This window comes from Haliaeetus leucocephalus, unplaced genomic scaffold, assembly GCF_000737465.1.
Source record: "Haliaeetus leucocephalus isolate CR32 unplaced genomic scaffold, Haliaeetus_leucocephalus-4.0 Scaffold932, whole genome shotgun sequence".
Taxonomy (NCBI): Eukaryota; Metazoa; Chordata; class Aves; order Accipitriformes; family Accipitridae; genus Haliaeetus; species Haliaeetus leucocephalus.
In genome coordinates, this window is record NW_010973368.1 from 12077423 (window position 1) to 12103138 (window position 25716).

Sequence of the window (25716 nt, forward strand, 5' to 3'; positions counted from 1 at the left end):
AAAATAAAACCTCACTACCTACTTTGGCATTGAATTGTAAATACCCAGTTTTCTACTCAACAACAGATGTACAATTTTTGTTAAAACAATACCTACACAGATTGATATAGTGAGTCTCTGATGCCAAGCAGAGTATGTGCATGCATATCTGGAAAAGAGGTTACTGCCCAGAAAAATATGACATCTAAAGGAAATAGACAGGCAGATGAGTGTCAAGAGAAGAAAGAGACACAGGGGTGACATGCTGTGCCCAAAGTCACGCAGCAAGTCAGAACCAGCACGAAGCAGAAAACCCTGAGCCCCAAATCAAGTGCCTTACCCATTACATCATGCTGAGCCTCTCTCCTAGTCACAAAAGATACATACAGCTGTTCAAGGAGTATTTTTAAAACAGACAATCTGATAAAAAGAAATCCAGGGAAAAGAGAAGGATGCCATGATCTATTCTGTAATATCCCCCAAAATCAGAACCGAGAGCACACAGCAGCAACAGGATCTCATATAATAGTAAACAATCAAACATAAATAACTTTGATTACATGCTGGGATTAAAATATCACAGCTAAAGGTTTTTATACTGTTAAGAGTGTCCCGAGGGAATAGTTCCGGTACTTCAAAAAAGACTGTTAGGAGAGAGAGAGAAATTCAGGAGTTGCAGCTTGGCTCATACAGGAGTTCTCTCTTCTAGGGGAACCCCTGAAGACTAGTTGCCGTAGAAATTTTAGACTTGGAGTTAAATTTAAGAAACTAAGAACAATAAGATTTTAAAATCATGGAAAAAAGCCGCATGGAAGTGGTTAAAGAAATTAACTCCAGGGTCTGCAATATCTGAAGTTCAAGCATTATTGAGGAAACCTGTTAAGTTGCTGGAGACAGCAAAGGAAGCCGAGTAGCTGATAGGATCACTAACTAGGTAGAAGACTGAGTGAGTAGCATGTTTATCTCAGTTTTGGTTTAATTCCTTCAGTTTAGATTATTACTTGTAAGGAATAAGGAATTTTAAAAGCTTTTAATCTTAAAACTAAAAATGTAATGTAAAAAGGTTAGTTAGTGCCTAATCACAGTGATTATCCATTACCATCTTAAGCATAATTTAAAAAGTCAAGATCTTGAATTCGGAGTCTGTAGGATCACAGCTTTGCAACATGGCACCAGAGAATTTAGTTATTTTTCATGAGGTTAAGGTTTAAAAAAGGCTGACACAGCTCCAACCATACAATACCTTGCTAAAAATGAAATTTCTGTTAAATAATGCTCCTAATCTTTCACCAAACATTACAGAAGCTGATCTAGAGCACTTTTATATCAGAAGCAGTTCTTCACAGATAAGTAAACAAAGCAATACAGCTGCCGAGAGAACTCAACTGCTATCTCAAAAAAAAAATAAAAAAAAAAAAATCTCTATTTCAGTGATTTATTTCAAGATACACCTGCCAGCTATGTAGGACACAAGGTGGGAATGCAACCTTTAATCTTTTCAAATCTTTATAAAAAGACTCAGAAGTGAAGGTTTCAGAATTACTAGCTCTTTTAGAACTTGCACTCAAAATAACAGAGAACAGGAAAAAGAGGAAGTCACAGCCCTGACCAGACTATTGCTTCCAAAAAAGAATCCATTAAAATCAATGCTAAAATATCTCTTAAAACTTTTTTTTTTTCCCCCAGAAAACAGTCCCACTTCCTTCCTATGGAGGTAACACTATCTATACTGAAGAAAACAATCTCTGCAAGTCACCTCAGCAACTGCTAGCTGCATGCTAGTACACATGGTTCAAGGTGAATCCTGGAGCAGGTTGCCCAGAGAGGTCATGCAGTCTCCATCCGTGGAGATATACAAAACCCAACTGGACATGGACCTGGGGAACCTGCTCTAGATGATCCTGCTTTGAGCAGGGAGTTGGACTATATGATCTCAAGAGGTCTCTTCCAACCTCAATGAATCTGCAAATCTATGAACCTTGTGTTTCCACAAGGACTGAGTGGTTACAGCATCAGTCTAGGACATGGAAAGTCCAGGTTCAACCCTGTGCTTTCCCTCAGACTACACGTATGACTCTTGCCCTAGTTACTAGTTCTCCTCCACCTCAATCCCTTTAGTGGCCACAGACTGGTAGCAGAGACAAGGAGTGTGCCACAAAGCATCTTTCCAATCCATTCTCAGGAGGCTGGATCAAAGTACTCATCACTCAGACACTTGACTCAGAGCAAGCTACAGGACTTTCAGAAAGCCTAATGATGTCCAGATGCCCAGTTTTAGAAACTTCAAATAGGGATTCCCTTTTTCAGGAAGCATGGAGAATTCACTGTCAAAAGGACAGGCAAGGCATTAACTTGGGTGTGTGAAAAATAATTACATTTAAAATCAAGCTGTTTGAAGAACATGGGGCCCTACTGCTGCAGAATGCAGTCACCTTGGCAACATCTGGCATTTTAAAAGGTGCAGGCAACACACGAGGGAGGAGGATTCAGCACCGTACAAACTGGAGTCAGCAGAGCATGGATCATCCTCCCTTTAACCCAACTGGTGCAAATCTTCAGTTATACAGTTCTGGTAAGGTCTACAGGGTTGAAATGAAGTGTAAACTGAAGATCATAAATAAAGACTATACTTCATTTATAGTTACTTTAAAACATAATTCAAAGAGAGGTAACAATCACCTAAATCCAAAACTAGTCTGTAAACAAACACTGAATTTTCTTTTTCAAAAGACTTTAAACAGCAGCAGATTTCTCCTTACACACATACTCAACCCTCCAGAGTTTATGGCATTCCCTTGGAAAAGATAATCCCTTGCACTGAACTTAACCCATCACATCAATTTTGTATCCTGTGATAAACTGGGCTCTCTAGTTACAGCTAAAGACCAGGATATTATTTTCTTGGTAGTGACTTCCATTTTGAAATTCCAGGGAAAAAAAAAATAAAGAAAAAAGATGTGGCTCCTAAGACCTCATGCCATTCACAGATGTATTACTTCTTGTTTGTATTTTCTAAGTGCTCATGGCCCTGGGGTGTGACATGACAGCTGCAAAGTAGAAAACAATTTAGCACGTAAAAACAAGGAGGGGAAAAAACCACACAATGCTGTCTAGAGAGGTGTAACTTTCTTCTCACTGCAGATCATTATGTGCAGGAATACAGAGGCTGATCTACTTGGGCCAGAATGAGAAGTTAGCCAATTACTCAGCTCTCCTGAGATCTCCCCCTGCTAAATACAAAGTTGGTTCAAGGTCTCTGTCACAGTATTTCTGATGATAAGACAGAAATAAGATGAGATGGGGTGGCACAGGGGGACACACAGGGACAGGAGAACAGGTGAAGCTTTTCTTTACCTCATTCCTCAACTTTATTAACAGCTTCTCTTCAAAGTGTCAGTTTTAACTGAATATAAACATACTTTCTTCTTTTTCCTCCTTAAGCATTTATTCCTTTTTCTCATCAGTTTGACCAGAGGAGGCCAAAATACACCCAAGACAAACTACTTGCAAAAACTGGATGCTCTCCCAAACATATTGTTCTCATAGAGATAACAATAATAATACTGATGGCAATTTAAGAAAAAAAAAAACACCTACTGAATCTCTCTGCTGCTAGAACAAAATCCCAACCACTACCTCAGAGCACAGGTTTCCCTCAGCACCTCTCCCACTCACAAACAGCAATAAACACCCCAAAACAAAATCCTTTTAAACTATTTGAGCATTTTCTCCTAAAGACATTGCAAAAGACAAGGGAGAATGCTGCAAATTATTAGTCTTATTTTTACATAAAGACACTGCCAATGGGGCTGGGCAGGTCAGATGCAAACAGTATGTCTATAAATCCACAACTATGAAAATACAAATTGATGAGCTGCTTATCTGTCTATCAAGATAGTGATAATACAATCACAATGGTAATTGCAATAGTGAACATAGTTCAGCAACGCAATTTCCCCTGAGTATAGTCATCTAACATATGAAACAGTTACTTCAAGAGCTACTCTAGATTTAAACTCAAAAGCCAATAAATGTTTCAAGAATATGACAGTAACAGAAGTAGAAAGGGAATGAAAGACTAATTTAACCCAACAGTTACAATGGTTAAAATGATAAGATACCAGAATTATTCAGGTTGAAAAGGCATGACTTCTAAACATGGGAATGTAACTCAAACGATGCCAATTAAAGGCAACAGCCTATGTCAGGTAACTAGCCAACACCAGAAGTGCATTTATGTTCCTCCTAGCAATTAACTTGTGCAACAGGCTTCCAGTGCTTCTCAAAGACCTCAGCTCTATTTACAATTTAATTTCTTTCAGTCCTTTCCAAAACTGATTTTTCTTCTTCCATAAATCTCCCCTGAATCCAGGCCTCAGGATTCTTATGACAAGCTGCTAAGTTTGTACAGTCATTTCAATTCACCAGCACGCACAAAAAGACAATATTTTCCAGAAGATTTCTGGGAGTGCTCACTGTAGTAAATATGCTCCCCATTAAATCCACATCGTATTTTTAACCAGATGCTGACCTCCTTTGTGTACATGGAAAAAGAAGAGCACGGGATTCCAGAGGGCAATCCCTTGACACAGGAATGCTTCAGTGTTTGCACTCCCATGGAGAGATAGAACGCAAAGGGCCCAAAACCACTACTTCAAAAACCTCACATCCAGCCTCTAGAAGCCAGCTGCTTCCTTCTCTAGTCACAATAAAAGCCTTCAGGGAGAGCAGGTATTGGCCTACCTTGCATGTATGCCTCTATTTGCCGAATTAGCTCATAAGACTTAGATCGGTCCAGAAGTGTACGAATAGCTGGAAGGGGGTCCAGGATAATGGTTTCTGGATGAGCATCAATATACTCCTGCAAAACAAACACATAGGAAAAAAAGAAAAAAAAAGAAAAAAGGCATTAGATTAGCTGAAGAGTATGGAAAACTAATGAGAAGGGGAAGAGAATAGACAACGTTAAAAACCTCAATGTCCAGCTTCTCTTCAAGGGGAGGCAAATGCACATTGGCAATGCAGGAAGTCACCAGACAGTCTAGACACTGACATTTGAAACAAACACAAACATGACAGCTAACTGTTTTAGGATGGCAAATTTCTTCTGTGGACTCACCATCAGCAGTAAAACCTGTGCTGCAACCACATCAACTCAGAAGGGAGCCAGTGGCAAAATGCCACAGTAACAGCTGTGAGCAGGGCTGAGAAAAGCAATTAGGAGAAGAAAGATGACACACTGCTATCTTGGGGTCAGCCTTGCATTGAATCACTGCGCGTGAACATCACAACTGTCTGAACTAAGCTCAGAACTACATCTGGGTTCTTTAATGTTATTATTGCTGTCCTCTAGCTGGGCTGAAAACAGTGTTAAGAGCTGGATGATAAGGGCTGGAATTTTTTTTGGCAGAGCTGAAGAGATTGCTGCTTCACTGTGTCTTCAGTGAGTTTTGAAAGCCCTATCTTGCTACTTCTCTAAGTGCATACTCTCCTCTCCTGACTACAGTAACAGAGCAAAGTTAGTGCTCTCGTGCATCTTCATCTTGGGAACTCAATTCTCCATTCCCTGAGGTCATGACTGCACTACTGCATCTTGGCCATGAACACAGACTCAGCTGCCAGGTATTGCCCTTCCAAGCCCAACAAAACTTCCTTCTGTTTCTCAGAACAGAAGTGGTGTTCCTTTATCATTGCCCCAACCTGGCCCCATAAAGTCAGTGGGACAAACAAGCATCCATCTTACCCTATCCAAAATCAGACAAACATTTCCAAAGTTAGCATCTGCCTTTGTTTTACTCAAATTCCCAAAGCCATCTTTACATTTCCACTCATTTCTTTAAATCCATTCATGCAAATGCATGGTAAATGCTTCTACAAGTAATGGACTTCCATGAAGTCCTACTTCCCTTAAGTTGGTTACTTTAGAGAACTAAACATACTCCAAAAGATACTTAGGAGCATGATGAGGTGGCCTCAGGAGATGCACTTTGCTAAATGAGCTGGAGAGAAAAGAATGGCATCATCTGTTTCCAGCAAGTGATTTTGCTCCAAACGCTGACTGGGGAAGCAGACTTCCTCCATCCAACTCCTCCTAGCACTGGCAAACTGTTGCTTTCTGCTGACTACATAGTCTGAGCTGATGGCTTGCTAAAAGGGGATTATTCTTCTCAGGCTAAGAGGATCCAACATTGGGGTTTAAAGAACCCCCTGCATCACCCACAGGACACAAGTAGCTTTCCTTCAGAGGGCATGAGGCACCCTTCAGGGGCAATACATGCATCTGACATTTAATAATCCCTGCAGAATATAAAGAGTGAATTCCCTAAAGATATGCTCAACCTTACTCCCACTTGGGAAAAATAAGGGACAGAGCCTTTTGCACAGTCAGCCATCAAGACTGTCAGATCCAGCTGTTGTCTCACCCTTGCAGTGTAGCCTAGATAAAAAGCCTCTTCGGCTCACTGGAGCAGAAGCTGGGTTCACTTCAAGTCATTAATACCCAGAACATACAGAGAACAGTTTTCATGAGCCTCCTGCCCCCAGTACTTCCAGAGTCTCAAGCAGAGCAGTCAGCTTTCAAATAAAAAAAAATTTTAAAAATCTTTTCTCTAAGAGATAGAGTAACTTGTCACCTAATGTGTTAAACACCCACATGTCAATGCAGACGTACCCTTTCATGCAGCAGCTAAAAGACACCTTGTAGAGCTAGGATGATTAGGGCATTAGCTTAAACTTGCTGATCATGAAATTGTACTCTAGGATCTCAACGTATCTAAAGCATAACAGGAAGCTCTTTTAGCCCCTCTATGCCTCAGCTTAAAAGATAGGGAGCTACCACAGCATGCGTCTTCATGAGCACACCGAGAGGATGAGCACATTACAGACAGCCAATACCCTGGTGGGGCAGCGGGTAAGTACACTTGGTAACCAAACTGAACAAGACACAGCTCCAACACGTGACCTCAGCAGAGATGTGACAGCAAACATCCTGCGGTGTTTCTGATGCAAGAACTGGCTCTTCCTTTCACACTGTGGTGACCACCCCTCCACCTCAACCAGTCTCTGAATTCAAGCTCCCCATACTTCCATCCTGGCCTAGCCCCTGCTCCTGTATGTACTAATCCTTCCCCTCACACATACATTCATCCTGCCTGTGACCTCCATCCCCTTCCCTCCAAGGAGGGAATGATTTTTCCCTCTCCTAGCTCCTTCTGCACCTTCCCAAATCTTCCTAATGCTCACCTCGGCACTGAGAACTATCCTCACTTCCCTGGGTTAGGTGTGTTGCACTTGTTATTTTGGCTTATGTTACTCTAAGTATTTCCAGAGGGAGACTTGGTTTTTTATGCTTTCTGTAAGGAACTTCACAGTGCTTTATTTATAATTATAATGCATTAAAAGATCATCCAGGCAGTAAGCTTGACACAGCACAATGATGTTTAACAAGAATGAAGGCATGATCCCAAGGTCATTCTACAGCAGGCAATGTGACAACAGAAGTGAGCATCTTAGCTAACTTTCCAGTGCATTAAGGAGCCTCCAAAAAGCTCTGTAAGGCAAACATGAAATAACTGATGAAGATGCAGGAGGTCAGGACTATTTTCCAGAAGCCATTTAAAGTCTGGAGGACTTCAACTACTCATGTCGAGAACTGCACTCACTCACTCTCACACACACACACACACAAGCTTTCCTTATAAAACAAGGAGGTTTCTCAGCATCAAACTTATTTCAGGTACTATTCTCCAGCTCTTCTCCATTTACGGGCTTAGGTACTCAGACAGCCAAAAGGGCACAGGAATGGCAAAACTCAGAGACTGTCAGCAGGGCAGTGAAGATCAGCATCATCTGAGTAAAGGAAAGGACTGGGACCTGAAGTAAGTGTCTCCTAGAGCTAACCTGGGGACAAGCTACAGATCTCTCATTTTAACTGAACCCAGAAACAGCCTCCCCTTTGATGCAAAGGAGTCTGTCAATGCAGAACAACGTCAATGTATTTGTATAGGGCATCTCCATTTGAACACAGATAGCAGTTAACTGCTGAAGCTTTTTAGGGGACAGAAGCATCGAAATGCACTTAAGTCCTTATAACTGTGCATCTCCTCTCATGGTATTGTGTGTTGCTTGGATTTCCATTGCAAAGCATTAACTCTGCATTCAAAAACAGAATCATCAAGCTGCACCAGGATCCCCAAAGCAAATCATCCAGCCTCCCCTTGGGCATGTACCTTACCAACACCTTGCCTGTCTCCCACCAGTATGTCACCAGCACATGCAAAAGAAAGAGTTCCAATATCTGTGCACAGAAAACAACTTAAAATAAACAAATTTAAAAATCCAAACCTTAACACCAATTCCCCGCAACAGGAAATTACAATAAGAAAAATCAATTCTGTCAGCTTCACAGGAACAATTATGGTAGCCGATGTGAAACCTTTCATAGACTTTGATTCTTTACGAAGAACTGCTGCACACTCAGGCATCATGTTTTACTGAATATTTAACTGTGAAGATCACCTAACAGATTGAAAAACTCCTGATGTAGCCTAAGTAGCAGCACTCTTCCCATGGCACAGAACGGCTCCACTACCAGAAATACAGTTCTGGGTGAATATGAAGATTTTGTCTAAGCATTTTGATAGCAGATGAACTACTATAGATATGAACTTGAAAATGGAGCAGTGGCAGAAGGAAAAGAGAAACACTGAAGCCAAGAGATAGCTTTCAGTACAGCACAACCTCTCAACTTTGAATGTTCAAATCTCTGGTCATTTCAACAAAACAACTCTGCACTCTCCTTTGGTGGATTTACCAAAGACTGGTATTCAAGAGCAGACTCCAACAACCCAGGCAACAATCTAGAGGACATTTAGGCTTCCCAACAATATTTTGAAAGGGTTCTGTCCTTGGGCTGCAGTTCAGCTTGACCCAGACAACATCTATGTTTTCCTCTTTCTAATCTTTGTCATAATAAAAGCAAACAAGAAGAAACAAGGACTTTTAGCAGATCCTCCTTTGTTTGTATTCCAGGCTTGGCATTCAGTCATGCTCTGTACACCAGCCCTGTTACTGGCAGAAGGCCAGCAATGAAACTTGAAATCAAAGAGAAACCAAGTAGTTCATGTTCCCTATTAAATACCTCTGGATATAACCCAGAGATCTAAAAAAAAAAAAAAAAAAAAAAACAAAACCCCAAACAAAAAAACCCCAAACAAACAAACTTTTCTTGAGAAGCCTATGCATAGATGAGCATAGAGTTGTTTGCCATTTTACCCAAAAAGGTAGCTAATGATTTTTACTTTTTATATTTTAACAGAAAGTTGATACCGTATCTATTGCAAATATTAGGTCATTAGATGATAAAAGAGACTCACTGACTCTTTGACTTGATTTTATTACTAAGTAATAAAACTGCTATAATCTTTTGTTTAATATTAAACAAAAGCTCCATATTAAAAAAAAAGTTAGCAAACGAAACAATACCAGCATTTGGGTTTGTGCTTTCCCATGTACAGAAACATGAAGTTGACCACTTCTAAAAACAGACTGACATTTTCCATGGGAAAACAGATGTAAAGATAGACACAAGCTTGTCTAAAGAGTTTGCATTTGATTCAGACTTAAAAGTTCCTTTCTGTTGTCTTGGGCTGCAAAGGTCTCTTTTCACGGACACCTCCTTCCAAAAGGAAAGGTGTAGGCAAGTTGGATCTTGAACAAACACTCATCTCAGAATTGTTTGTCTCTAAATCTAAAAGAGATTCCTGCAGTGGCTGGGAGGGATGAGGGGGGCAGCAAGAGGAAGTGGGGACAGATCTTCTCTGTTACATTTCTATTCACTGTACATCTCAAAGCAACTTTCCAAGTACTCAGCTTCCCTGTTTTGCCTTCAAAAGTCCACCACTGCTTCATCTTGCAAATGCCTACCCACAGGAAGTGATCCTACCAGTTAGCACTTGAATGACAAATTTTTAGTTAATTTTGCCTGCTTATGAGGCTCTTCTAAGACAGAATTATTTTTCAGATGGGAAAAACACAGGTATTGGCCTGTGAATTGAGGTACATAGACCATTTCAACTTTGTGTCTCACCCTATCTCCCCAATAAGAAAAAAATTACCAAGCTTTGATAGTTTCCTTGGATTTTTCACTTGCCTTTTCTCAGCAGAGCACATGAAAAGAAATTTGAAAAGTGTAACTATTTTCAGAGTACAAGGCTGAAACCCAGGGCTAGTATCTTAAAAAAAAAAAGGCAGCATTAAAAATCCACTGGCATAATGTCCATGAGTACATACTCACATCACCTTCTTGCAGCTAAGACTTCTGAAGAAATCAATCAATGCAGCAAGAAAAACGCACTTCTCCCCTTCCAAGCAAGACCAATCCCCTAACTCCTTCCCTTCCAAAATATTGCCCTAATTTTCCTTCCTTCCAGTCCCAAACCCTTCTAAGGAAGCTTATGAATCAAGAATAGAAGAGCCCTTCCTGGACAACTTCAGAGACAGTCAACAGTTGGGGCGGGGGAGGAAACACTTTAAATTTTCATGAACCTGATAGCAGAAGCCTAGGCATAAAATCTGCTTCTGCTCTATCTTTTTAAGAAGGCTAATGCAAAGAGAACCTGTTAAGAAAAACCTCTGAAAGGCAAATTAATAACCCTATTGATTTTCAATCACTTGAGCCATCATTTTGAATGGAACAGATTAGTATGAAGCTGCAATGAATGAAGCTACTCAGGCCCTTTACAGCTATGACAGGCAGCTGCTCAGAGAGTATTTTGCTCTAATTAGAGCATAACAACGATTCCCCAATGTCTTACACAAGCCAAAACATACTCACTTTTCAAAGTCATAAACTTTGTCTAGAAGGCAGGAACTGGGGTAGTTTGGTTCTTTTTCTTACCAAGACAGGAACTGGAGCACCAGCAAGTGAAAGGGACCCCTGGGGACTATGCCTCTTCCCACCTGACTCCTCTCCATGTTCCGCTAGTCAAGAAGGAACCACCAAGGACTGTAACAATTTTTTACTAGACAACAATAAACTATGTTCAGTCAGGTCAGTCCAGTGTTACAGTGGGTAGGAAAAGAGATTAATCATCATCTCTACAAAAAGTCATCATCCCCAAAATAAGGGTCTAAGTGTCCTACGAAGCAAATTGAAAGATTTCTCTACTTTGCACTTCATGCACTACACTAGGTGCTGCAGGCAGCCTTCATTTCAGCTTTGGATGAGATCACTAGGCACTCATCACTGACCTTCAGTGTAGTGGAGAACAGCTTGCACCCACCAATACTCTCCTGAGAAACTACCATCCAGACCACATCCAACTAGCATGAAGACCTCAGAAAGCTCAGCCCTAAAGGTCTTCTACAGCTAAAAAGCCCTCTGGCAAAAGGCAACTCCTCCTTGCCATTTTCAGAGTCTCCTGTAACAATTATTTTTTACAAGGCAATTGAGAACAGTCATTAAACAGAAAGACAAAAAGGGCATGCCAAGAGGCTTCCTAGTTTATTAGCACTCTCCACCAGACCATACAACAGCTCATCACAGACTCCAGAGGAGAGCAGGCACACAGACTCAAGTAAATGTGAAGCCAGTTTCCTTCTCAGCTCTTGCAGATGAGATGGTCAAGGCTTCTACAATACAGCTCTGAAAAAAAGTTATTCTTAGAAGGGTCATAAATGTAGCCTGGCAGATCGTTCTTCCTCCTGTGGTCAAGGATCCTTTGCTCTCTGCTTCCCAGAAGTCTGCTTTAGGGAACCAACAGTAAGACTGGTGCCAGGTATCGTCTTGCTGTTACATTTATATTCAATAGCAGGAAAATTAGCATCATGAATTTTGCACTTTTTGGTCTGGTTAAGATCATCAGAACTTTCTGGTCAATTTAATGAACAATAAGAGAACCACGCTATTTCCACTTGTGTGCAGGTGCCAGAAATACCACAGTGCTTATGCAACATCACACACACATAAGTACCTCTCTTGCATGGTGGTCACTTTACATTTTCTAAGTTGCTCATTGATTTTAGTTTAAAAAAACCCAAAACACCACCCCCCCATACACTTTATACAAATGGATTCTTACAATTTATTTTTTCTAGGGAATATACTTCTCTTCATTTCTAATAGTTTTCAGTATCTTAAAAATAATACAGGACAGATGGAGACAGGCAGCAATTTCCTGCCAGCTTCTACCCTGTATACAAAATTACATGAGAGTATACTCTTTAAACACACTTTGGCATGTAATTCAATGCTGACAGACCTCTCCTCTGCTCTGCTGGTTTCTGGGTACATGTTTTACTACAATGAAAGTTTCCTGCATGCCAGCGATGTGGCACAACTCAGTTGCATGTGCAGAATGAGAAGCCCAAGGCCTTGGTTTATTGGGGAGAGGGTATCATTCAGAAGCTGCTCACAGGGCTCCCTGCCCTGTATCTCATTCACTAGAAAAAAAGATCCTCTCCCTGTTTGGAAGGCACCGGCAGAGGATTTTTTCCAATTAATGAGTTTTGAAGATACTGAAAGATTATAATTCCATACCCACAGTCAGAAGTATGTGTAGTCCTGTAACGGAAACCTACATTCTAGTTCCACTACATGATTGTGGACAAGTCATCCACTGGGCTATGCTAAAGAATGCTCTATCTGTAAAGACGGATCATCAAGACATCAGTGTGACTATTGTAACATGGTCTGTAAATCAGATGTCATCATAGCTACTACAAATTCATACCAGAGCTCCAAACAGAAACAAACAAAACCTCAAGTCCTTATGACAGCCATTCTGAGTTGACCTAAAGGGCTTCTCATATTAATCTCAAAATTGAGTTAATACCATTTCCTTTAATTTACAGCTTGCAAAACAAAAACTTAGGTACACAAATGGGATGGTCTAGATCACATAATGAAACTGTGGAAAAGTGTCTGTCTGAACCCACATTCCAGGATCCCCTTCTAATTCTTTAGGCATTACATTGCACTTCTTTGCAGGAAGATGGCATCCTCAGAAAGAATAGATATATTAGATAATACAGTGTTTACTGTACAACCAAGAACTAATGACAGGGAGAGAAGAAAGAACATCAAGTTCTCCTCTAACATTCTTGGCTTTTTTGTTATTTTCATTTGTGGTTAAATTTAATATTCCTAAAAATGAAGGCCTTGAAGGCACCAGCCAGCTGGATGCAAGCATTTTGCAAGAAGAATTAAGCAAGTTTCTTAGCACAGACGTGCAACAGCCTTTCTAGAATATGCCTGGCTGAAGCTTGCCATTCTGAACACAGCAATGCTGTACTGGAACTAGGCAGAGTGTTCAAAAAAAGACTAAAACCACCACCACCAGGGACGTGAAATGAAGATGAAAATGTAGGAGTCCTCAAAGCACAAGTGGAATTCACCACCATCCTCTGCAAAGATGACACTGGTATAAGACAATGCTCTGTATCCATAGGGTGCTTTTCACCCAATTTATTTCCTTCTTACACAGTTCACACTGAGTTGAACAAGTTCAACTGTATTTACCAACCAAGTCAGGAGACAGGGAACTATTTCTTCTCCATCTAACTTGCTCAGAAACTTATCCTCGCCTCCATCTGTCTCTGCTACTTGAGCTCTGGAAAAATATATATGGAGCATGCATTACTGTAAAGAGAGGTTTTCTGTTGATACACTTGCTTATTGATTAACAGACCTACCGACAATTAAAGGGTGCTGAGTTACATGCAGCATATGCCCCATGTGTTTGAACAATACCTTTGCTTTCTACAACACTTGACACAAAATACAAATTTCCAGTATTATCAAAATAAAAAAAATGTTTAAACTTCCCATCAGCCTACTGCAAATTAGCTTCACAAAACCCACAGTATTATTTTTGCCTGAATACTGATATTTACAGGAAAATTATGAAGTCCATTATTAAGAAATAGAGACCAAGTTATGAAAGGGTGGTGGTAAGCTGAGGCACAAAAAGATGTACGTGTTCTACAGCAATAGCAGCAATGGTAACAGACAGAAGACTGAATTTCAACCCTATTATCTAGTCTCTGGATTACAGTTATTTCTGTTTCACTCTACTGTAACCCAAACCTGTTCCAGCCCAACTTGTTTCCCCTTTTGTTCTCTGTTATTCTTAGAAGGCAGCAGACAGGTCTGCAAAAATATCTAAGGTAACTGATTGCTCTTGTGCTGTGCAGGTATTTAAATCAATTTATCGCTATGCAAATCCTACAGGAAGAATTTGACATGCTGTATCAAATACCTGTGTCAGTACTCTCCATGACTCCCTGGGATCAACGACTGTTCTCACCTATCCTCATTAGTTAGCATATCACAAGAAGCATATCCACAGTCCAAATCAATGACCCAACAGCTCAGCCATTACTGTACATGCTGTATGAGATTAAGGCCACACTGCCAACAAAATACTCAGGCACAGGAGGCAGGGGAGGTGATGTTAACACAGATGGATTGGGCAGTATGGGAGAGAAGAGCTGGGTCAGAAAACAGAGAGCAGTAAGATTTGTTTGCCCCAAATCTTAAGGGAAGGTTTCTTACTGGTTCCGTACAGTGGCCACTAAAAAGAAAGCTCTGTGATTTCCAAGATTAACAAAGATAGCAAGAGCTGCAGCACAGTCCTAAGAAACAACACAGCACGGGGATGCTATTATGCAGCTTCCTTTAACAGGGAATCACCTTGAATATGGTGACACTCTTGATTTACTATTTCTAATGGGATGGAGAGGAGAGGCAAGGCTGAATGTTGAACTTGCACACAAGGCTATATTCAAATAGATAAAGTGGGATTTTTAGGGCAAAGTGAGTTTGGTTATTTAGCTTTTATTAAGGCTATGATTTAAAACTGTTTGCAACAAGTTGCTCCACAGTTTTAACAAAGGGGGAGTTAACCAGCCTGTGAGACATGGGAATGTTTCAGTAAAGTCACTGTAGGACACTGACAATCACATTTTGGAAAACAGCAATTGCAGTGAAACAGGAGCACGTTGCACTGCCTCTAAACTTTAATCAGGGGCACAACCTCACAAGTGAGCCATACAGGAATGACAAGGAGGCACATCCACTAATAGGTGGCACCTGCCAACAGGCATAGAACTGGAGGGGTCCCAGCACCACGTACCACGGTACACAGGATTTGAATACAACTATTTCTCAGCTGCTCTGAGATGAGGCAGCTCAAGTGAGATTTGCCAGCACTAGTGAAGGTTATGGTATTGTCCCAATAAGAGCATCCCTGTACATCAGGGGTCTGCAGCCTTTTCTGATGTATGTCCAGAAACTTTCACCGGGAGCACAGACTGCCATACAGAGGCCATAAGCCTCCTGGGAGCATACCTGGTTTTGTCATTAGTTTGGCTGACGCCTTCACAACAGTCAACAGACTCCTTCCCACCTGCACAGCTCCCCCCGAATCTCAATCCCCTTATAGTTGGGGGCTCAAGAAGTTTGAGAACAAACAGCTATTGAAATTTACACTTAAACCAAAGAGCCCTTCAGGTTCCACGTCAAATTCAGGCTTACAGCCTAACATGCTGCAGGAGAGCACTCCTCTAACTGCAGTCAGCTCTTGACGAGCGTGAAAACAGCCCTAAGCATGCAGGTTGGACTTAGCCTGTAGGGTGAAAAAATAGCACCAGGTGAGAAACTGGTAGAACTGAAGTATTAGAGAAAGCATAAATAGCATTACCAAAAAGTCCAGGTGGTAAAATCAATGCCATTATGCAAGATTCAATAAGCCTGACAGAAATGTACAATTTCTTCAAATTTTGCAAAGCTTTTGCCTACAGTCTCCTGTTCCCACCCCTACCATCGTGTACACTTTGAAAAAAAATGTGGAAATTTGAGATCTCTGCAGTAGACAATTCTATGCTGAAACTGAATTATACCTTAATTTCTGAAAAAAAGCCAAACTGTATTATATAATACACCTTCTTCCTGACAAAAGCTTAGAAAATGGGAACAATATCCCCACATACAGTTCTTATTTTTATGCTGTATTAACTGTTATATGCAAACTAACTATATACCATTACTAAAAGTTTAAATCAGTAATTTCACTTCAGATAGTCTGTGGTTAAAAAATATTGCTGTATTTGATATTATCATTTGAAAGAAAATAAATCTTGTAAGATCAGTGATACTTTTAACTTACATAGCTCTGTAGAATTTGAGAATTTTAGGAGAGACATTGGATGGAGGAAGTTGGATTTTTGGTTTGTAATTGCAGTTTTGATTGGGTTTTCTTTTTTTCATAAGGTGATGTTTCTGTAGTCATTTTTAGGCCACTGCATTTCTATTCAGGTGATATTATTATTTTCTAAGTGCTATCAAAAAAAGGTACAAAAAGCTAGTCCCTCAACAAAAGAATAAATGGATATTTATCCATAATTATATATGGATCATATATCCATATATACTGCTGCTCTCTCACCACTCTCAGAATCTATCCCACAAACTCATTAGATAAAAACCATATTTTCACTGAGATTTACTAATTTAAATAACTTTAAAAACAAAGTTTCAATATTTAACCTGTACAAAAATAATGGATTAAGTTATTTAAATGGTAATAAAGTTACACAGAATAATGTCAAGTTATCATATTATGATTACTTTAGGGAGTCTATCAGGGTAAGGAATTTAGCTTTAGCAGGTCATTTTACCTCTACAGCCTTCTCGCAGTGCAGCAGCTGTCACACAGACACAAGAACAGCCCACTAAGTCCTCCGCCAAAGCAAAGGCTCTAGCTGCAAAGTGCTCTACCCTGTTTCATACCAAACTTCACCTTGGTGGTTAAATGCAGCTTTAGGAAAATGCATCCTCCATACCTACTACTGTCTTCTGCAGACCTCACTTCAGTACTTGAGGAAGTATGAGCTTGTGACCTTAAGCTATTAAATACACTAAGTTGACGAGCTGGAGTTCTTATTAAAAATGTTACATATCCATTGAAGAGTTCTTGCTCAGGAATAAAAGAAAGGTGTTTTAGATATTAATTGTACTTACTGCTACACACCACCTGTTGTTCTACAACTGCTTACACAAGTTCCCTACCAGCACGCTCTCCAGGGGACAAGGGAGGTGCCACAGTATTACACAGAGCTGCTCTCTTTGTGCCTCAAAGCTTGGCCTTCAGGAATGCAGGCAACAACGTAAGAATTGGGACAGAGGAATCTCATGAGTCTTAATCAGCTGCAAGCAACTTAACACGTGCTCTTTTGCTTCTTTGGTCATCAGTTTTTCCCATCAATAGGATGGGTATATTGTGAAGGCAAACTAGTTAACATCTGAAACAGGGAAAGACTGCAAGCAGAAAGCCCCTGAAGTCCATCTCTCCATATGCTTTTCTTTGGACATTTACAAGTTTCCAGTGCTGTGAGAAGTGGATGCCTGCACTACTTAGTGATGAATAGTTATCTGCTACTCGGAGAACTGGTGCCAGAGGGTCAGACCCACAAGTCAAACCTTTTCGTCTCCTGTGTGTGTTTTGACTAATACACAGATGGGAGGAGGCAGAAAAGCTTTGTAACTAGACCAAAGAGAATATTGACTCCATTAAGTAAAATATTTTTTGCATTACTAGCTGTAGAACATTAAGCAGAACAAAGAGAACATCATTTCCCAAGAAAGCAAAGTTGTCAAAATTGCAGAATTTGTCTGAGCTGTTTTTCCACCTGACATAAGCATATTCCATACAATTCTGAAAATATCTTTTTTAATTTTGCTTTTCTTTTAAAGAGAAGAATAGAATATACCTTCGATCAAAGATAGCCACCAGAAGCAACTCGTATTAAAATGATAGAGGTGTTGATTTATCATTTTCATCAGCATTCGGACTACTGACAGGAATTCTTTGGGGAAACAGTTCTCTGTACCACTATGCCCTGTATATTTCTGACCTTCAATGTAAACTTGAGGAAGAAAAATTAATAGACCAGGATTCTCAGCACTAAAGGACAGAATTACAGTAACCTTGATGTTACAGAAATTAGCATGCCAGGAACTGGGAAGACTAGACGGAACTGGGCCAAATTCATTTAGTGGCTTCTGTTGCAGAAAGATGCATGTAAAGGACTCTGCAAACAACTGTTCCTCGTTGTGAACAGCACTAATGCTCTTGAAATGACATCAGGACAACATTTGGTGGGAAACCAGTTCTTACTAACCTTACCAATACACCATAAAACCTACCCAATGGTGCAAGCCCATTTTAGACTAACAAAACTATTTTTGCTGAGCTATCAGTAGCAGGGCAGCAGTGTGCCAGGGAGCTCTTTTCATCAAACCCTAACAACTTCACAGGAAACAGATTGAATTTGCTGCACCAAGATCATCCTCCTGTTAGAAATGCAGAAGGACTGTGAAAGAACCACTTACCTGGAACCTGTGAACCAACTCCAGTGACTGGCTGTCATTCTGGTCTGCTTCAAGGATGACGTCTGTCAGTTTATGTATGATCACATCCAAAGGGCCCTGATCTTCAATGGGTTTGGTGAGGTCAAGCTGAAGAAACCAGAGAGAAACCTTTTATTAATATATGGAGGATCTGAGGTTCTTGTCCCTACCACCGTCCAAGGTGCTGCTGCCACACAGAAATAATTTACTTTACACGCTGCCTGTATTTTGGTACATTGCCCAAATCCCTGAAAATTCATATTTCACTGAAAGTCAAAAAACTTTACTCAGACATTTATTTCTCAGCAATGTAGATCTAATTCCATGAAAAAGCAGTGAAGTCATTGCCAAGCACCTTTCACCCAAACACCTTCCTGTACCTCTCCGCCCTCAGCTAACATTTCCCTCTTCAGCTCTCTTTCCTGGTACTTACACACACATGCAAAAGGAATGAGCAACAAAGATTATCATCACTAATAAAAAGAATGCCTGCTGCACCCTTCACCCTTTGGGATTGCACAGAACGGCACTCAGGACAGTAACACAGGTAACAAAAGCAAGTGACTCAGGATCTTTGCAAATTCATCTGCTGCAGGGACAGCTATTTTAGCTGGTAAGGAGGTCCCAGAGCACTCCCACTAGTAGACTTCGGCAGTTAGCTGGATAGGGGACAAAGATTTGGGGTGGGGCCTGCAGAAACTCTGCTCCAGACAGCATGGGAAGGCACAAAGGTGGTGGTGATGTGTCACAGGGCTTGGTCCCCAGTACCAAGGCAGGGTTCAAGGAGCAGAGGAACCATCTGTACTGGAAAAGGACTGAGCTAGGGATCTCTTGAGGAAATCTTAATGCAAAGAAGGCTACAGGACCTGATGGGATGCATGCAAGAGTACTAAGAGAACTAGCCGGTGTCATTGTGAGGGTTTAGATTTATCAGGACATAAATCAAAACTGTGGAGATTCCAACTAAATCAGGAAAGAAATTCCACCATGAGGACAGTCTGGTTGCACCACAGAGTCCCACAGAGGCTGCAGGATCTCCATCCTTCAAGGTTTGCAAGACCTGACTGGACAAAGCCCTAAGCACCTTGGTCTGAGTTTAATGCTGAATCTGCTTTCAAGATGATGTATTATGGGCCCCTAAGGTCCCTACCAAACTTAATGATCCCGTGAAGCTACTTACCAGATTTCAACATTTGTACAGTATAAGTACCAGAACTGGTTCATGATCTAGGCAACACACTGAGCTGCCCACAGTACAAAAGCTGCCACTTTAACAAGCACTGCTCTTTAACCAATTGTGAGATCTACTGCATCAGTGATAACTTACTTAACCTTGTAAACTTCAAACCAGGAACATCTTTGAAATGAAAGACAGATGTGTGCTTACTAAACTAAAGTTAGCATCTGATTTTACAGTTACATGCATGCTCCTTTCCATTGCTACTATCCCTTTTATTCAGCTCTGGCAGAGAAGGGGGTGGGGGGCACAGGAGGGAAAGGAGGGCTGGGCAGAAAAGGCTGCTGATTCTCTGTTTCAACAGAAGCCTGGTCTTCACTGCCTCATTAGGTTGAGTTTTGTCCTAATAAAATTGCCCACCCTACAAAAATAGCCCTGCTTTGAATTAAGGAGTGCCTTAAGGAAGGTAACAATAAGACAGGATGGCTGGAGCTCAAGCACCAACAAAACTAAACCAGCAGAGATCTAGCAGCCTTATAATAATTTGCTAGTTGCTAATCTAAATGATCCATGCAGCCGAATTGCTTTTCTTGTGTAGGCACTCTTATCTGGGTCAGGCTTACTTGAGCAGAATAACTGAAATTACCTATGGCACAAAAGCAAACCTAAAGACACCAATTCTTCCCAACAGAGACCACCTTTGCTTGCCCATTATTATATGCTCCTACTAAGAGTCACAGATGAAGGCTCTAGTACTACCTTTGAAGTAAGTATGTAGATTCTAATACAACTGGAAGACATATTGTGCATCTACCTTCTAGGAGACTAACAGAGTGCGCAGCAGACTCTCTACATTTGAAGATTACACAATGGTAAAGACAAACATGACAACTTGATGTGGATGCTCAGTGATCGGTAAGCTGTGGCTGGGTGAGGCAGTCCACAGAACATCTGGCTGTCCTGGCACTTACATTTTTACCCCTATAAGCAATGCAGCATGAAGGCTAAGTGCAAGTGCAAGTGTCTGCAAAATTAAGGCAAAACAATGTGAACTGCAGCTTGGCTAAGGACATGCAAGGAGATGATCTACTTCTGCAACCAAGTTCCAGAAAAATCAGTTAATATCCTTAAAAGAAACCTCAGATGGCCACACTGCTTTTCCTGAGGTTTTTTCATCTGCCTATCACATCTGGAAGGAAACAGCAAAACAAAGGGTCCATTTAACTAGGTCAGAAAGTTCCCAGTTGCCAAGGTACAAAAATGCGAATTAATCCATTTTCAGGACTTCCAGTCTCAAAAAACAGTGAGAAGCAAGTATTTGAGATTGGTTACCCCTCTACGTTCTTCCTGCACTTGCAGCTCAATCTGCACAGAAACATTCAGAAAACAAGAAAACAGTCCTCACTTTCAGCCTTGACCGAAGAATAGAAATAAGCCTTCAAAGCACATCCAGGCATTTTCAGCAGAGTGTTTTCCAGAAGCGTAAGAGATCTGGGCAAGATAACTTCTTCACAACCATTGTGCCAGCTAAAAGCGACTGGTGTATTTTGAGAATGAAACAAAATGCACCTACTTTGCACATCGGAAAGTGTTAACAAGGGCCCCCTGTAACAGTGCTCTGCTTCCCCTTCACCAGGGAAGTGCTGCTAGAAATGACAGCATGCTAAGGCAGCTCCTCTGGTAGGAAGCTCAATGACCACTTCAATTGGCTTAACAAGGACAGCAGGTACATTTCAACCATTCAAACCTTCAAAATTTGACCCAGTATTTTGTGGATAGGAGGATCAAACCATTTGCAAGAATAAGTTCTCTGTGTTCTGAGCCATGCTGTGGAAAGCAAATATTCCTGGGCTGTGCGGAATTTGGAAGAGATCCACCTTCCTTTTATATACTAAGAAGAAAAAAAAAAAGTAAAAGTAGAAGAAAAAAAAAAAGATTTGAGGCAGGGGAAAGAAGCCTTTTCAAGTAGAGTATCAGACCCAAGCAGAAGTCAGTGAAAGTAGAGTGCAAAATTTCTGATGGTCCTCTGCTGAGACAAACACTGATTCATTGTCATCAGCTGGAATTTGAGCCCTCCTACTACTTCCCTTCTCTTTCAGCATCTCTCTCTCCAAATGATCTTTGCATTTGACATAATCACCCAAAGGTTTGTTTTTGCACAGAACTAACACCATAGCAACAGAAGTAAGAGAAAAAATTTATCAGACCCAGCTTGAAAAAAACAGAGAGATATGGCTATGATGCTTTTTATTCTGTGAAGTAGGCTATAGCCTACTCTGCTCGCCCTTTGTTATATTAAAAAACCCAGCCAACCAGGTATTGGTTTCATGGCACTGTCACCACCAAAACCCAGCAAAACTGAGGTGAATGACATGGAAGACAGCGTCAAAGCTGTACACAGAAAATGCCAGATACAAGGCATAGGCCTTTCCAGGTCTTACAAATTCATATATGGAAGAAAAAAAATGCTAGATAAATGCTCTTATCATAGCTGGCTGTGGCTAGTCTGCTCACCTTCTAACAGAAAGACTGGCTGGGATTTAAAAAAACACTCCAAGCTTAGAAACGTCATAGTCTCCCCCATAGCATCCACTAGAGAGCAAGTTACAGGCATACAGAGCTCCATCTCTGCCCTCTTCTCCCCTTTGCCTGTCCTCCAGAAACACACAGCTGGGGCATTATCCAAATCATTACATAGGAGGGCAAAAAAAAGTTTATTTCCATTAAGCACAATTTGTTTAAAGTTTTGGGGTTGTTTTTCTCCAGAACACTGGCAATCCATCTATATTGCAGGGACAGGGCGAGTGCCTGGCAGAGTGCCACAGCTCTCCATTTGTCCCAAATGCAATCCCACACGCATGCATTTCTGGAAGCTGTGTTTAAAAATAAAACTATGTCCAAGTGAAAAAAAGCTGGATTCGTTCACTCAGAGAAAAAAAACAAAAACAAACAACTGCAAATGTTGGATTTAGCAAAAAGAAATATCATTTATCTAAATGGTTAAAAATAGTTTTGTATTTTTTTGTTTTATTCAGTGTTTCCAGTCCATGCTATCATCAACTGTGTTTCAGAATCTGGCTGAACTGGATTTGTGGTTTTTTTAAAAGCTCTTCTTCAGAAATAGTTTTTGGATTATCATTCACTTGAAATGAATTTTTAATACCAACCTGTTCTGTTCTCCAAGCTGAAGGCAGATCTGTCCACTGCTATATCCCTGAGGAATTTAACAACACATCTCTCCATTTCTATTTATCCTCACTTTTCTCTTAAAATATTTTCATTAAAAAAAAAAAAAGACTCAAATCTATTGTTTAAGCATTTGGCTCCCACTCTCCAATTGCCTAACAAACTCCACTCACCAGGATGCTGCACTAAGCTCGTGCTATGTTTATTTGATGCGCTGCTTAGAAGCAACAGGAGTGCATGTACCTCCACAGCAGCCTGTCTTGCTGCACGAGGAAGAAGCTCATGAAACTTTCACCCAAAGGAGGTGAATGAAGATAAGAAGAAAATCATCAGAAATGACAGGTTTGCTCTGAGCCTTCTCACTAGGCAGATACCACCAAACCATCAGATGTTATCTCAAGTGCTAGAAAGCTTAATAAAATGCCACAAAAGGGAAAGAATGCAACCAATTTTCCAATAGGGACCTGTCAATGCTCTGCTACACGTTTCACAAATCATAGTCCAAAAGTCCCTTTGTGATAATTTAACCACTTTCCTCCCTGTGAACTAGACATCCAGCACCCACCTGACCTGATCTCTCTGTTCCCTGACTCCTGAGGCTGTATATGGAATTTTCTACACAAATCTATTGCATTCTGTTATTCAGATACTCAGTTAAGGCTGCACTGACCCCAAAACATGTGGCGTTTATTTCAGTTTCTTAAACTCCACTGCACATAGACCTTCAGGTTTTTAGTCATCATCTCTCTCTCCTGGGGCTATTTTCTACCCTGTATCTTCACCACATACATTTATATCAAAAGGCTTCTAAAACAAAGCTTTTTAAATTCTCCCCTTCTTCCCCCAACCCCAGCGTTTACCTTTGCTGTGCATCAATGCTGAGCCAGTCATAATGAAAAAAAGTCACGAGCTCTGGGTTGGAAAGCCAAGTCTTCAAGAAGTTGAACCCTGACAGCTGTTGTATCAGTGGATGCTGTTCTCTCCCCAAAAAGCTCAGAGAGTAAAGCCCCTCAAAATATCTTAAGTGCCCTGGAGAGCTAAGGGAAGCAGCAAAAATCAACATTGCCAAGTTCAATGTTTCACCTTGCTGTAAAAAGTAAACAAAAATACACAGGATAGTCTAATTACAGGAGAGAAGGTGCTTGTATTTGAAAGGAAATGCGGAAATTTCCTGAAAGAAATCAGGAAAACAGTTGTGCATGACCTACTCGTGGGGAGCAACAGCAACAGAACAGAATGGCGCAGAAGCCTGCCTGCTCTTTTGACAAACCAAGGTGAATCCACAGGACCAAACAAGACCAGCACATCCTGCTTTCCCAAATTAAATCCTGCAGGAGCAGTCCAGTCCTGTTCCTCTACCAGGACTACGCTCCCACAAACCCTGCTGTCAGGTCTACACAAGCACAAAACTGAGACAAATGACTCCCTGCCAAAGCTGGTGGAAGGTGACAAAGTATATACAGGTATACATTTCCTCATGAGGAAAGACATTATGTTACCTGCTGCCTGGTATTTTCACTGATACACAGGCTCTCCATAGCCCCTAAAATATTCACATAATCAAACTAAATAAACATTTACATATTTAAGAGAGTTCCTCCTCATGTCTCTGGCCATGGAAGAAAGTGATCTGGGGTGTCGTCATGCACAGCTAGAGTAAGTATTCAGCACTTGCTGCTGCTGCTAATGGGGCCAAAGGATACTGAGGGAAAACATAAACCCCTCTAGGTGACAGAAACACCCGCTTTATCCCACTGCAAAGGGCAAACATGGACCCAACCATCAAAGGCTGTAAAGAAAGAGCAAAAAGTTCATCAAGAGGCCCTATTTTCTCTCTCCACGCCCCCCTCCCCCAGCGATCCTCCCCCAGTGCAGAATTAACTTGCATGTCCTGTTGCAGCAGCAGTGGCAATCTGAGAAAGGAAATCCGCGGTGGTGAGGAGGCTCCCCCTCCTCGGCTCTCCTGCTCTCCCCTCACACTGACAAGAGGTGAGGGCATCACAGCATCAGTAACAGCCACCACGTCAGAGGGGAACTCTTTCCCAAGCAGGAAGGAAATGTAGCTTGAGAATACCCTACCTTTTTGCTAGTCTTCTCGGAATTGAGGAAATTGAAGACCGACTAAAGAGCTTGCCTTTCTACCACTGCAGGAGGCTAACTCTATGGGTTATCTTTTGCTGCTCTGCCCAGCTTAGTTTAAGAGAACCACCAAAGGAGAAGGAAAGCAAGTCCCACACTGGGACATGTTGTTCAGAATCTCAGGTGCCAACGACATCCCAAGCAGCAAAACATGCCTAAAGGTGAGGAGCAGCACAACATAAGCTATGAAGCCCTGCTGGGTTCCTATTTTCTCAGATACCGAAACTTTAACACCAGAGTAGAAGATTCTGGGTTTAACAGATGGTTTCTTTGCGTTTTCTTGCATTGGTGCCAGAGTGGATTACTTTGCATTCTGCTTGGCACAGGTTGCCAGAAAGTGTGAGCACTTTGTGCATTTTCAGGAGTCACATGCTGCCGCTCCCCTGGAAACTAGGTATGATCTCTGAAATGTCTGGCAAGTTCTCACTTCTGGCTGTGTTCTAGATAAAATGAATTAAAAGGAATCTCATAGCTTTTTTTTTTACACTGCATGTACTAACATACACGGACACATTCAAAGCTTGTCCTGCAGTCACACAATCCCCTAGGACCTTGGCGACCATCGCCTCCCCACAGCCTCCTCTGCACCCTCCCACAGAAGCAGAGAGCCAGCATTGCTGTCGCCTGTGCAGTAACAGTGACAGACAGTGAATCGTGACTCCTACTCAGTGTGCAGAATAACACTGGGATAAGTTACTGCATCTCAGTTACTCAAACCTCTCCCACCGCCCCTGGCACATAAACCTCCAACTGAGCACCACCCTCCTGTAGGCACCAAGTTTTGCCCCTTCACTTCTTTAAAAGCAAAACAAGAAATCCCATCTTT

The 25716-nt window shown here is 41.2% G+C and overlaps 1 protein-coding gene across 2 annotated transcripts in view; it reads right to left on the reverse strand.

The window, feature by feature from the left end:
* Positions 1–25716, reverse strand: part of ITPK1 (inositol-tetrakisphosphate 1-kinase) — a 158121-nt gene that overhangs the window by 61685 nt on the left and 70720 nt on the right. For both annotated transcript variants that reach the window (XM_010583869.1, XM_010583868.1), the window contains exons 3-4: positions 18371–18496; positions 4723–4840 (exon numbers count right to left, since the gene is read on the reverse strand). In XM_010583869.1, coding sequence (XP_010582171.1) covers positions 4723–4840; positions 18371–18496 — 244 coding nt within the window. The remainder of the gene's footprint in view (positions 1–4722; positions 4841–18370; positions 18497–25716) is intronic.